Source organism: Galeopterus variegatus, unplaced genomic scaffold (assembly GCF_000696425.1).
Source record: "Galeopterus variegatus unplaced genomic scaffold, G_variegatus-3.0.2 Scaffold1449, whole genome shotgun sequence".
NCBI classification, from domain to species: Eukaryota; Metazoa; Chordata; class Mammalia; order Dermoptera; family Cynocephalidae; genus Galeopterus; species Galeopterus variegatus.
The window spans coordinates 95,468-110,663 of NW_007727560.1; the positions used below are offsets into that span (position 1 = coordinate 95,468).

At 33.9% G+C, this 15,196-nt stretch overlaps 1 protein-coding gene across 1 annotated transcript in view; it reads right to left on the reverse strand.

Moving 5' to 3' along the window:
* Positions 1-15,196, reverse strand: part of LOC103593951 (bifunctional heparan sulfate N-deacetylase/N-sulfotransferase 4) — a gene marked incomplete at its 3' end in the record, with an annotated part of 243,352 nt that overhangs the window by 80,533 nt on the left and 147,623 nt on the right. The window contains exons 3-4 of the mRNA XM_008577091.1: positions 7,228-7,315; positions 759-913 (exon numbers count right to left, since the gene is read on the reverse strand). Coding sequence (XP_008575313.1) covers positions 759-913; positions 7,228-7,315 — 243 coding nt within the window. The remainder of the gene's footprint in view (positions 1-758; positions 914-7,227; positions 7,316-15,196) is intronic.

The window sequence follows — 15,196 nt, forward strand, 5'->3', positions numbered from 1 at the left end:
ATTGTGATTTCATATAATTTTTATATGTCACAAAGAACTTCTGTTCCTTTGATTGTTTTTCAATTATTTATAAATGTAAAAGAAAAAAGAAAAACACTTTCTTAGTTCAGAGATCATAAAAAACAAGGAATAGTCCAGTCCAGATTTGGCCCACAGACCATAATTTGCCAACTCCTAGTCTAGATTAGTAATTCTCATGGGCATAATATGGGAACTTTCTGAAAATGCAAAATGTCAGGCCTCTCTGAATTTCTACTGAACTAGGAGCTCTGAGAGTGGGGGCATAGTAGTCTGTGTTTTAGAAGTCTTCTAAGTGAAATGGGTAGGCACTAAAGTTTGAGAGCTGCTGATCTGGAATCACTATTCTAAAGATTCAGTTCATCCATCTGTTCATTCTTGCAACAAATAATTTTTGAGAGGTTACTTATATTGCACCAGGAAAACAATGGAGGGAATGCTATTTTTCCTCTTTGTAGATGCAAGAATAATCACCTCATAAAACAGGAGATGGCAGCTTTCTGAAAATGGCTCACTTTTTGAAGAATATTATATGTGTCACATCGTGGCCCCATACTTATATATACACACATGCTTAAAACAAAATATCACAAAGCCATATGTACCCTTAATACATGTCATGCACCCTGATATTCTATTCTATTCTATCTGTATTGGATTTATCCCAATAAATTGATTTTACAACCCACTACTAGATCACAACTCATAGTTTGAAAAATACCACAATAAAATGAGCTCACCAGGGCAAATTCCTTGTTGAGAATCATCTGCTCAACCAAAGACGACTCATTGTGGAACAGGTGGGGCTGCATATGGCTCCACATGTGAGGAAACCACCAGAACTCATCGACAGACCCCAGCAGACAGTCATCTCCTTCATCTTCCTCTTCAGTCCCTATATGACATAAAGTTAAAAGTGGCTTTAGTAAAAATTTTGTACTTGCTTAAAGGCTTTTTTTTTCAGATTTGTGTTATTTTTCATGCTACTGATACACAGATCCAATTCTGTGTATTTTTTAATCAGGAAAAAAAAAATGACCATAGTCTAAATTATATCAGAAGTAAGAGGGATGGACATTGGAATGTGGTGAGGTGGGCAAGGTTGGCCCCAGGTGCAGTTTAATTTAGAGTTTAGGGGTATTTCATCAATAATATTATTTAAAATTGCTAGTTCACAATGGTAATAAAAATCAGACCTACTTTGAGACGGTTTATTTTTTGCTTTAAAATGATCAACAGACAAATTATCAAATTATCTTCCATATTGCATACAGGGGAAACCTGACCAGACATGATAATACTTTTTTCTCTTAAAAATTTCCCTGTTTATAAGCCTAAAATTGAGTTTGAAATTTAACTGACAAAGTTTGTTAACTTTTTTGATTATAAAAATAATATATGTATGTTGAAGAAATGTGGAAAGCACAGACAAGGAATTCATAAAGCCAAAAAACAGAAACAAATAGAAAATAACCTATAAAACCATCTTCCAAAGCTAATCCATGGAAACATTCTGTGCCTTTCTTTAAAATCTTTTTCTACTTGTTTTTTAAAAAGTTGAGCTCTTACTTTCTAAATAATTTTGTGTCCTTACATTTTAAACTTAACATTATACACATAAACATTTCCCATGTTGATACATAAAAATTAAACAATCTTTTAACTGTAACAGAAAACTGAGAATTTAAAATTAATATTCCTTTTTTCTTCTATTGGGAAAATTTGTTAACATTGCCCAATGCATAGGAAAAACTGCTGTTATGCCACACACACACAAAAGGAAACAAAATCTCAACAATTTACTTAGAAGGAAACTTATTATGTTGCAGCTATCTAAGAATATTTGTGCTGTGTGAAATTACACAGTGTTTCTACAATTTTATAATATCCTGCCCTATTTTTAAATGTTTTGAATCAATAATACAAGAATCAATTCCTATGTGTTCTCTAAATACTTAACTATGTAAGTAAAGTAAAACAACAAGTCCTGGCTTATAGTGTGGGGCGTATTTATTTGGTTTATTCCTTCATAACAGAGTACATTTTACAGGCAGGTGCTTAATTTTATATTTTTTACTTAAACTAGGGAAATAAATATTAAAGATCTTTTTAAAAGCTTTCTCAGAATATTTCTTATGTGTGTCCTATGATAAATATTTTATTGGTCATGGAAGTAGCGCCATAAAACAGTTAAAGCATATATTTATATGTTTTCACACATTCTTGAAAGCTTTGCCTGCCTAGATTACAAATTTCTTCAAGTCAGGGACTGGATCTCTTTAACTCGCACTGTGACATGTCACTTCCCCAGATAAGTGAATAAATGAATAATTTAATTCAGTCTGTATTAATATAAAGTCAGTGGACTTTAGCAGCTTCGTATGGCCACTAACATGTATACCAGCTTGTCTGCCTTTTTATGTATATTCATTGTTCCAGGGGTACAATCTGTAATCCATAATCCTAAAAAGGTGTAAGAACCACCAGGTTTAATTACTATTTTGGCACCATGAATTCTACTACACAGAGTAAAGAAATAGAAACTTTGAAAGTGATAAAGTCCTATTAATAAGATGAGCAGACAGAATTCTTAATTCTTGCTAAAGTTACCTGAAAATGTTAGTATTAAAGACTCAGAATGCATTGACTTTTGTTAATATGTTAAGAATATCAAATATTGAAATCAAAATGAAGAAGGGTGTATCAGTTCCTCAGATGCAGTGTTTATGCTATGGACTTTTCTCATGGCCGTAGTTTAGAAGACTGAGTCATAGATTAGAAAGAGTTACTTTATGTAACATGTGATGAAACAATTGATGGTTCTTCCACCACCCTGGAATTATCTGTTGTACTTTGAATATAGCATGTTTGAGAATGCTTCCATTCACTTTAAATTCTACTGATCATTATGCAAGTGGAGGAAGCACATAATACATACTTGACTAGGAAGGAGGTCAATTACTCAGTTTAAAGAAAATTTTGCAGACTATTGATATAAACAGATACATGACCGATCATAAAATCTTAGTATTGTTTATACCAGAGATGATGTTAATTTATAAATACTCTCTGCAAGGTTGAGAGTGACATTTAAAACCTCCTTTTTTTTTTTTTTTTTTTTTTTTTTGCATCCTGGATTAATTTATATCAGATCTTCTCTTATTTCATGCTGGTCATATAATTCAAAACCACATGAGGCAGACCCTTGACACTGGAAATAGCTTAATGAAAAATATGATACCAAGTCATGCTGAAGAACCACAGCAGAATTTCAAATGCTTTCAAATCCAACCAAATAAAAATAGCAAGTTTTCGACTCACTGTAAACACACGTTTTTCTATACCTTATGTATATAAAATTATGTGTGAAAATATAATTTGTAGTTCATATGTAACCATATTAACACAAGTTACAGACCATTAGCACATCTGTGTTCAAATTGAGCTTTTCACTTTTAACCTGATATAGATTCAAATCTAGATCATTATTAGAGACAAAAATATTACATATTGTTCTTATTTAAACATTATTCTCTTTACGTTTCCTGATTCCCAGAGAATAAAAAATGTATTAATTCAGAAATAAAATATATGAAGAGGTCATTTCTTTATCAGTTTTGAAGGATCTGAGGTAATCGTATGCTTCTAAAAGTTAAGTCTGCCAAAATAAGAATAACTTAGCAAGATCTGGACAACAGATTAATTTCCTTAAAGGCACAGTTGTAACATTAAAATAAGATACATATAATTTCAATGTCTGCATTATTTTTTGTGTACAAATGTCTTGCCTTATATTTGCTCATTATATGTGAAATATTAAAATTCCTAAATAGTGAGTAGATATTTCCTAATTTTCTTTGTACACTGACCCTGGCATGGATCCATACAGGTAGGTATAGAATAAACTAATTTTAAATATTATACTGATTAAAGATGTCTGTATGCTGATAAAAAATTTATTAAAAGCTACCAACAGTTCCAAAATTGGAAAATATAGCCATGTGAATTATCTTCTCTTTACTTTCTTGGTAATACTTGATTCTTAAGCAAGAATATTTTCAAAATTAGTAATAATAATAAACACTTACAGAACATTTACAACACACTAGGCATTGTCCCAGATGAGAGAGATGTTATTATTATTCCCATTTTGAAGATGTGGAAACTGAGGCACAGGAAGTTTAAGTAACCTCTATGTTTTCACATAGTTAGTAAGATGTCAGAGCCTGGATTTGAACAGAAGCAATCTGTTTCCAATATCTAGTCTTTCAAACAATACTTTATGCAGACAGGCAAAACAAACAAAAAAATAAGCAAAAAAAAAAAAGAATATAACACTTTTCCTACTTTCATGTTTAAAAGTTAATAATTTTATATTAAGCACTATTTTTTGTAAACTAGACTCTCATGGAAAAGACCAATGTTAATTGAACTTGTAAATATTATTCATGAATTTATTATTGATTGGGTCATATTGAATTTATTATTAATTACAAAGAACAGTAATGATTGTCACCAGAAATCATGTCCTGTGAAAAATAAAATCTGTAGCTCCCAATTACCTAGAGACATCTTAATACTGTGCCGTCTCCATTTTTCAATTGAGCTTTCATTGTGCAATTCAAATCAAGCTGTAAATATTTCCAGACTAAAATATTTCACTCTGAACTCCATGCTTTTATTTTTTTTCTTTTAATCATCACTATGTCTTTCCTCTTTCAATTTGGCACCTGTGGGTGAATGACTTTTAGAGGAGTTTTAGTGATGTGCCCTTTTGGGGTGAGATTGTTTTTAGCATGTGAAGGACAGAGAATTGAACAGGAAAGAATACATGAGAAATACAAATAAGTGAAGCAGTCTAAGAAATGCAGAATCAATCTTTATTACACTGGGCATATGTGATTAAATGTCTTCAAAACAATGAGACTCATCAATCAGCATCCTCATGCACTGGGAAATCAGATCATCCTGAGAGGGAACTGAGATAGTCACTGTGACAAGGCCATCTCCTCACGGTTACACATCATGGTCAAGTGCACATATAAGGAAAGCACTTCCTTGATTGGCAATCTTTTTTTCTATAATGTTAAATCTCCATACAGGAGTGTGACTAAATAGTGGTGAAGCATGCCTTTCTGATAGTGGGTATTACTAATGTATAACTCCATTCTGGAAGAAACCTTAATACCATAATTCATTAAGTGTATTAATGAATACTCAACATGATATGATTGTACCCTTGAAACACATTATGGATGCCTTTCAATGATCCTCCAAATAAAGTAGCATATCAATTAAATAAAAGTTACATATTAGTGTGAAAGAAATTAGACTTCCAGAATATAAAAATTTATTTATGTATTACTTATTCTCTAACGTGCTCAGTCACCACAGCACAACAGCATAGAGTGTTTCTTCCGTTATTTTTGCTAGGTTAGTTCCAACAAAAAGGGTCAATAAGACCTGTTTAAGAGATATCACTAAAATATGTCTGGTTTTTTTGGTATCTTCCTTTAACAATTATCCCTGTGATATTGACTGGTGTTCTGCTCATTTCCTAGTCGATGTGTGCCGTGTACATGTTTAGGATTATAAAGAAGAAATGAGAAGTGTTATAACCTCTATCAACATTAACTCTGCAAACGTCTGGCAGGTTTAATAGGTCTGAGTATGAAAAGTAAATAAAAACTCAGGCAGTTATCTAGATATACTTCAGCCCCCCAAAATGGCTTTAGTTACACTATATAGCTATTTAAGACAGAATAATATTGTTTGTGTGTGAACTCCAAATAATCTCATAATTTTTTTCTCCTGCATGAGTAAACACAGTCTTTACAGTTATCCGTTTTATAACTTCGTACTCAGAGCTTCTTAGGTCTGAACTCATTTCTTGAGGGGCTTTTGAAGAAGATTTACAAAACCATGTCTATTTTCAAAATTGTAATCTGGAATTGCTTTGCCTGTGAAGATATGATGACCCAAATCTCTTTCTGCAAAATGTCCTTTTTAAAATATGCAATCATTTGATTTATCAGCTGCTCTAAATACTAATTTTCCTTCTATCACTTTAAACCGATTTATATGCTTCAAAGCAGGAGAAAAAAAGCATGAAGGAAAAGCCAATAAGACGTTGCTACTTCAATATGCTAATAAGATAAGCCATGTTGAGCTTTTACATTAAAAAGATTCTTTGGGTAAACAAGCTGCATTTATGATAATTAAAGGCTACCTTTGCATGGGATATTTTTAATGAGTCAATGAACTTCATACATACATAAAGAACACTGTGAGATGTTTCCACTAACAGGCTGTAAAGAAACAACAAAGCGTTTAGCTCACAGCACGGATGCACAAATAGGAGCAGATTGTAGGTATTCCCCTAGTACAGGCCCCAACACATAGTTTAATACTATTTTTGTCATCATTGTAAGACAATTTTATGAAAATAGTTTTCTCTATACTGGTGTCAGATATTACAGTGCTAATATTCAGAATATAAAAGTCAAGTCAAAATCTGGAGGCTAGGATGGGTAAAGAGGTGAGAAATATAAAAACATAGAGTAGAGCATGAGCACCAATCACAGTTTGAAAATTTGTTGAGAGGCTGAGACAGAACAGAAGCGCAACTGTGGCTGGATAGAGATGGAAAAAAATACAAGCCTGATTGTGATGGTTTTAACTTATGTTTTCCCAAATTAGCCATGATATTTTTAGAGACGAACCCTGTAAGGGAAGGTATCTAACTAGATGACCCTTAGGGTCTATTACATTTCTTTGCAGCTACAAAATTCCTCTCCCATCATCAGATGTTTTCCAAACAAAAATAATGTGTAGAAAAGTATCCATCACCTCAACTATTTGATACTTAAAAATACTGTCCATTATTATTTTTAGAAGCAGTAGCATTATCATATTACCAGGCTTTCTACTTAGAGTATGCTAAGAAACAAGATTCACAGTCATTTAAAAATGGTTGTGGTTTCTTTTACTGAGTTGAAAAAGTCAATTCTCTTCCTCTTTTGCCCTTGATTTTAACAGTATTTGCCAAAGTAAACAAGGTCATTGATTTTGAATTTGGCTACTCATATAATGCGCCCAAGTTTTTCCCCATAATCAATCTTGACATTCTATTTCTCCTACTTATGGAACATTTAAAATCTTATCTCCTATTTATATGTAGCTGCCTGAGAACACAAAGCTCCTTCTTACCTGTGTGGTAAAACTTCCCTGAAAATCCAAGGTTGAAGGTAAAATTTGCAACCTGAGTGCGCAGTAAATTTTGAGTCTCTAGTAATGCCTGAAATAAATAAGAAATTAACATGATTTTAGAAAAATAAATATGAAGCTTTGGGATGCCTCTTTTACAAATGTGTGTCTGTGAATGAAACAAAATAATATGAGCTTTGTTGCTTTTCAGGGTTTTGGTGGGTACTGTTATACAATATTCATATTTCAGGAATTATAATTACTATTATTATTTTTATTGAAGGTTACCAAATTATGAAACAGTTAAGTTCTAAACACATTATGCATTGCTTAGAGGCAATTTTCCAACTGCACAGCACAGAAAATATTTTTTATTTCTGCGTGAGATATTTCTTGAATTTCATATTATTATACTTCCTTTCCTTGGGGAAAATTTTTCAGAATTGTTTGATGTAGACAAGTTTTGTATTTGTTGGTAAGAAATAAGAGGAAAACTTTTGTTTGAACTGCAATTTAGTTTTTTATTTAACTGTTCTACCTCCCCATCATTTTAAAATATAATTATTGAGTTGAAAGCTTGGGTTTTTACTTTACAAACTAAAAAGCAATGTACATTTTATAGGTATAGGGCATTGCTTACAAATGTAGAGATATAAAAAAGAAAAGAACACGTAGGAATAGTACTCTTTATGTTACTGATTCCATAAAGAAATATTTTCTAAAGGTGACAAATATTGCCCTAAATTCTAGATTTGGAATCCTACTACATTAATTTCTTGTTTGTAGTTGATAGAAACACACTAATAATTGGTCAAAATTAATCATGTAAATTTTCTGCTAGTCCTTCCACTGCTATTATTCCTATGTCAACATTTGTAGGATAATTCAGAACTCTTGCATTCTTGGATTTTTAGCTTAATTACTGGTCTGCTTATTGATTCAGAATGCCTTTTTCTATTTTTTTTAGTGGAGTTTTTAAGAGGACTTACTTTGTTCTGGTGGAAATGAGAAACTCATTTCAAACTAGAGATATTAGTAAGACTGATTTTTGGTTACTGCTATGTATATGTTAGGATGAATAAGGATCCAGAGGTTTAGACAATTTCTTATGCATTAGTCATGGTGGCTAAGCATTTACCTAAAAAATTTGTAAACCTAACTATTTATTCATTTAGAATTAAGAGGGTCTCTTGCAAATTAGTTTAATTTTTTAAAAAAGAGAGGAAGAAATGGCAAAATAACTCAAAGGATGATAAAATATATTCAGTGGTTATCCAAGATCAAAACTATTGTTGGGAAAATAGAATAGTTTAATCTGGCCCCCTTGCCTCAGATCCAGTTGGGTGTGGTGCAGCACATTCTTTGCAAACAAATTGTGTGTGGGGGGGTGTTATTAGTGCACATGCACGCCAGAGTATCTTTTTAGTTTATTTCTGGTGTGTGTGCTCTGTAGAGCTCTGTAGAGCAGTGGTCCTGAACTGCTGGCCAGCAGAGAGCTCATGTCTAAAAATATAGCACGTTTACTTTGCTGGAAGCTGCTCAGTTTTTCTTTGGACTTTGCTGGTAACAGTTTAGTTTCTGAGTTTTTCTTTGGACTGCCTAGCTCCTAGATGTGTGTGTGTGTGTGTGTGTGTGTGTGTGTGTGTGTGTGTGTGTGTGTGTGTGCGTGCAGAAATAAAGACTATTCTTCCTTCAACCAAGGCTCCAAGGACCTCAGGTATATACTGTATATTTATCTTCAGTAGATGAACACATCTTGGGTATGGATGTACTTTATGGTTTGCACCTGCAAACAACAGTTCGAGAGTTTCGGCTACAAATATAGACAGTAAAGCCTGTGTTACAAGGTTATGCTAAACACAACCCACAGGGGTTACCCAAGCCGAGACTTGTAGTTAATGTAAAGCAGTATCTCCTACTGGGAGGACATGCTGAGATAAGTGCCACTATATTGGAATTAGAGAAAGTTGGCATTAATCATCCAGCTCATAGCCCATTTAATGCTTTGGTATGGCCAGTGAAAAAGCCTGATGGTACCCAGAGAATGACTGTAGATTATCGAGAACTAAACAAAGTAGTGCCTCCTTTGCATGCAGCTGTGTCTTCAGTTCATGACGATGGATCAGCTGATGAATCAGCTGGGAACTTATCCTTATGCATTGGACCTTGCAAATGCTTTTTTCTCTATTCCAATCTTGGCTGATTGCCAAGATCAGTTTGCATTCAAGTGGGAAGGAAGACAGTGGACCTTTCAAGTATTGCCCGTAGGTTATCTGCATAGCCCAAACATCTTTCATGGTTTAGAGGCTGGGGACCTAGCCAAGTGGACTAGGCCCAGCATGGTTACAAAGTTTCACTACATTGATGATGTGTTGCTAACCTCTGATTGTTTTATAGATTTAACCCAGGCAATCCAATGCTGCTAAGTCATTTGGAACAATGTGGGTGGGCTGTGAACACAGCCAAAGTGTGAAGACCTGGGCAGTCAGTCAAATTCCCAGGAATGCTCTGGTTAGGTAAGACGAGGGTCATCCCAGAGGCTATTTGGATAATCTATTGGCACCAATAACCCTTCTGTCTTTTGGCCCATAGTGTTTTGGCTGCAGGCACTGCACCAGAGTCATGTGATCCATGTGTTGTCTTACTGAATATGCACTGAACTTCCCATCAGTATGACTGCAGGATTCTCATGGAAATTCACACCAATGATGACTACCAACTGGAAATATGTGGCTAATAGTTAAAAGGACAGAATGACAAGCTCTAAGGCATATTGAATAGACAATATGTTACATAAATGTAAGGGTCATTTATCCTCGCTAAGGGAACATCGCAGAAGAGTCTGAACACGTAGATTGTACGCAAGGGACCCCGAAGGGGTGGACTGTTGGGAAAATAGAATAGTTTAATCAGGCCCCCTTGCCTCAGATCCAGTTGGGTGTGGTGCAGCACATTCTTTGTAAAAAAATTGTGTGTGGGGGTGTTGTTAGTGCACATGCACGCCAGAGGATCTTTTTAGTTTGTTGCTAGTGTTTGTGTGTTCTGTAGAGCTGTGTGGAGCAGTGGCCCTGAACTGCTGGCTAGCAGAGAGCTCATGTCTAAAAATAGAGCATGTTTACTTTGCTGGCAGCTGCTCAGTTTTTCTTTGATCTTTGCAAGTAGCAGTTGAGTTTCTGAATTTCTCTTTGGACTGCCCAGCTCTGAGATGTGTGTGTGCAAAAATAAAGACTTCTCTTCCTTCAACCAAGGCTCCAAGGACCTTTCTTCTGGTTACCAGCTCATAGACCTATGTGTGAAGGGTTTGTGACCCAGTCTGGACAATGGGCTTGAGGGGTCTGTGAGCTACAGACCCAGCCCTAGCTCTACAACTATGTTGGGTGTAATCATGGCCAAACTTATTTAAATATTATCAATTAAGTAGATAAAAGAAAAAAGAGACCAATTAGTTTAACTCATTTCTACGAAATATATTTTTAAAGTTCTCAAAAAGATAAATGAAATGTTAAAAGGAGGCTAGACTTAAAAATAAAGTCTATTGAACTAGTTGAGCTTATTGGTAAATGATATGGAATATAGCCTTAAAATAAGAACATTATGCATTTTTTCTCTTAGTGAGTTCCTTTTTCTGGATGTTTTGCTTTATTCAATGCATAATCGCTGAGCCTCCATGTCTTGAATTTTTAAAAAATTTCTTCCTTCCTCTGTTCTCATCACTCCAACCACATCCACTCAGTTTTCTTCTCTGAGTTTTGAAGTCCTTCTTTATTCTGCATTTATTAATCCACCATCCATCCTTAAATTCAATAAATATGTATTGTAAATAGAGACAGTGTTGGGTTTCATAAGCATGGCCCCTATAAACTTGGACCTTACTGCCTAGAGAGGGAGAGAGAATCACACAAATGTTTCATTACAACTACTGATAAGTGCTGCAAAAGAAATGTGGATCATGCTGTTACAGATCTAAGAGGACTTTAGACTGAAGGACGAGGCCCACACATTTTGTGCTTTCTAGGGACAATCTAATATAAAGTTCAAATAACCCATTTTTCCCAATCAACTTTCCACCATCTTAGGCAGACCCTCATGACTTTTCTCTTCTGCTTTTAAAATACTGTGGTCTCCAGCAGTGTTCCCACCTTCCATTTCCAGCTTTCTCTACTCTACCTTACACTCTGCAATCTTGCTAACATCCCAACAGCCAGTGCACTGCACCCTTGGTTCAGTGAAGCTATTTAATTAATGTCTCAACTTTTGTCAGTTATTTCACTCCCCTAATTGTTTCCTTATCTGAAATGGGATAATGCTGAATACTTATTTCATACTATTATTGTGAAGATTATATTGTATACGCTATGCAAAGTGTTTAACATGTGTGATACATAGTAAGAGCTCAATAAATGCTGTTATTGAGCCCTGAATATATCATTCTCTCCTCGTCAATTATGTACCTTTGGTGCCTCCACATTTCCAGTTATGCTACATGCCTTGTTACTTCCCCCAAATCACCATGTAAACTCAGGTAAATTGAACTACGCTGCTTTTCTCTATGCCTTTTCTTACTCTTTTCCCTTTTCCTGTAAAGCCTCCCCTGCTCCCAATCCCATTTCCCAAATCCCACCCGTTCTTTAATTCTATGGCCAAATGCCACCTTTTTGTATGAAGCCTTTTCTGATTCCTTCAAGCTTTTCCTTTTCTCATTTCCCAAAGTAGGTTTCCAAATAATTTTCTTAATATTTGCATCATTTTTTATTGCATCCACTCTGTATCTTATTTCTTCCTCTGGTCTATATGCACCTGCACGTTTACCAAACTTTATTCATTTCTATGTATCCAGTGTTGTTAAATATATTTTCATATATGTGAAAGGTATTCAAAGCATGATAAAAGCACATATTAATGCATAGCAGTAAACTGAGTTAGTTTCATTTCTTTTTATTAGTAACATTTTTCCAATGGTAAAATGGTAAACATGGTTCATGGACCATACCACAAAATATTAGAACAATATAGATAGGATCTGGCATTTTACCAGCTTATTTTATAACACAGTTGTCTTATAATGTTATGTTATAGATCTCCTACTAAGACAAGCTCACAGAGGCAAGGGAAGATGAATTTTCTTCCACTGGTGCTAATTAGCTGTAGGAAGAATTTGACAGACCTTTTACCATTGTTGAAAGAAATAGAATTGTCTAGTCACAGCCTCCCAACATGAAATCTTGATTAATATGGGAGTAAACATGACAAATTCTATAAGTAAAAGCAAAACAAGTGGATAAAAAAGAAAATCTTAAAGGGTTCCAAAGATTCCTACTTCAATGTAACTAAATGTTCTTTGGTTTTCAAAATTCAGAGAAAGGAAGTTTCTATGCCTTTCAATAACAAAGAGAGAAATAAATAATAATGAATATATGCAAAGTCAACCCAATCCTTAAAAATAAAACTCAGAAACAAGTTTAAAAGAGAAGAGTGTCAAACCATGAAAATTAAAGGAAAATAGAAAAAAGAGTTAAAGGTTGAAATACAGAAAAAGTCTAAAATGCAGAAGAAATATCAGACCAAGAAAAATAAAAATATGAAGTTAAAAATGAGTGAAACATATCAAAATTTCTATTAAAAAACCCTTATTTTGAAAAAACTTGTTAATGGACTAGCAATAATATGTCTCAATTTGAGATAAAAATCAAATAGTAAAGCTGAGGATATAGCATGCAGCTATAAATATACTTTTTAATATCTGAATATTTTGTGGAAAACTTTAACTAACCTTCGAAAATATAATAAAATATAATAAAATAACATACATTTAGAGTTTGAAAAAAATCATTTAATGTCTTTAATAGTTTGCAAGCTATAAAAAATAATATCAATGGCTTTGAGTTTTTCCCTTGTAGTATTTATGAAGAATGCACTAAGTAACTTGATAGAATATTAAAGAGAATGAATATATAACTTATTTTTTAAAAAGCAATAACTCATCATTTTAGTAAATATTATTTGCATTTATTTCATGTTTTCATGATAAATTCCTCGGTATCTAATAAAGCAAGTCCAACTTTGCCCCTATATAACTGCATACCATTAACGAGAGCAATGGTGTTCAGACTTTACTGTGTGTAAAGTTTTCTAGAGGAGCTTGCTAAAATTGTCAATTCTGGACAATTGAAGAGATCTTGCGTTAGGTTGTCTGTTATGGGGCCTAGGAATGTGCATTTCATCATGCCCTCTAGCTGGTTCTAAAAATGTCAAGCAATGTTTCTAAGTTACCCATAGGAAATGAATCACCAGAGTGCCTGTAAAATACATATTCCCAAGCTTATTCTCTGGGGATTCTGAATTGGAAAGTACAGAATGGGGTCTAGAAATCTGTTTTTAGCAGTGATTTTTGTTGTTTCAAACTGCAGCTTACTGCCATCAAGGAACTTCGGGAAATATTGAGTTGGTACATTATTTATAGTAATGGTAAATCTTGTTACATATGTCTTAAACCCTTCTGATATTTAGGTTGTTACTGTCAGGCTAAGCCTTTCCCTATGTGTACTTAATTAATAAGGCATGTCCATATACATACTTTGATATAGCCTTATACTTTCAGAATTTCAAATCAAATACCTTGGGGTGATAGTGTTTGTTTATTTTACACAGGTTTTATACTCAACAACTCGATAAAAAATGTCTTATTTATACTAACTAAATGCTGCTATGGGAATCAGAGAGGTTACTTATATTCTTATTTTCCAAGTGGAAAAAATTGCTTCTTGGAAATATTAAATGGTCCATCCAGATAACACAAGAAGAAGGTCAAAATTGACCATGCTTGCCTTTATAGTCCAAACTTAATGACCTCAGGAGCCACTACAATGAGTTTGTGTGGACCCTAAGGATGAAGGGAATCAGAATTACACACACTTTTGTGCAGAGTCTATTTGTCAATTACAAATGAAGATGAATAGAGCTGACAAAGAATGAAAGTATGAAGCTTTTGAACTTTGCCTTTGATAGTTCCTGCCTCCTTTCTTGCTCATCTCTTTCCCTTTAGAAGCAATCCCTATTCCTTCTTTTTTGATAAACTCTTACTACTACTCAAGGAGGATATTATCTGGTATAATTTATAAATCAACAGAAAGTATTATGCCAACGTGTTAAGTTTTCTAAGTAATATTACATTAAACATTTCAGCTTTGATTGTGGAGTGCATGTGTTAGTTAATGAAGAATAAACTGATGCGTTTGCTGATAACGCTGAAGAGATGTGGGGGTCTTTTGTGAAGGGAAAGTTTTGGAGTAAAGGGATCTATCTGCTGAAATCACACTCAATCTAATCAAAAACCTGCTGAGTCAAAAAACACGTTCGTGTTGCAACGAAATTTACCCTCTTGTCTTTCTACCCATCAATTACATGTTCCATTCCCCTCTTTCTTCTCTGATCTAAGTTTCTAGGGAGCCAGGAATCTATAGCTCACTCTCCCTAGGCTTTCTTTCCTCCTTGTGCCATTGTTCATTCATTCATCGACTCATTCATGCATTCATTCATTCAGACATTATGGATTGAACTCTTGCTATGTTTCAGGCACTCTTCTAGGTCCTAAGAATACAGTGGAGAATGGTAATAATAATATCTATTTATTACTGAGCTTTTACTATGCATTAGGTAGTAGAAAAACACTCTACTTTAATTATTTATTTAAATCTCCCGATGATCTCTTTATCGATCCTATTTTACAAATGGAAAAAGTAAGGCACAAAGAGACTAAATAAACTACACAAGTTTATGGAGTTAGAAAGTGCCCGACAAACAAAACTGACAAGTTTCCTGTTTTCATGGAGCCTACATTCTTTTTAGGCACACAGATGATACACATTGCAAATCAATCAAACAATCGTGTAATTGCAAATTTTTATTAGTGTTGCAAAAATTATTCTTGTATATGAAGGTACTTCATAAAGTTGATGAAAAGCTTTGCATTATC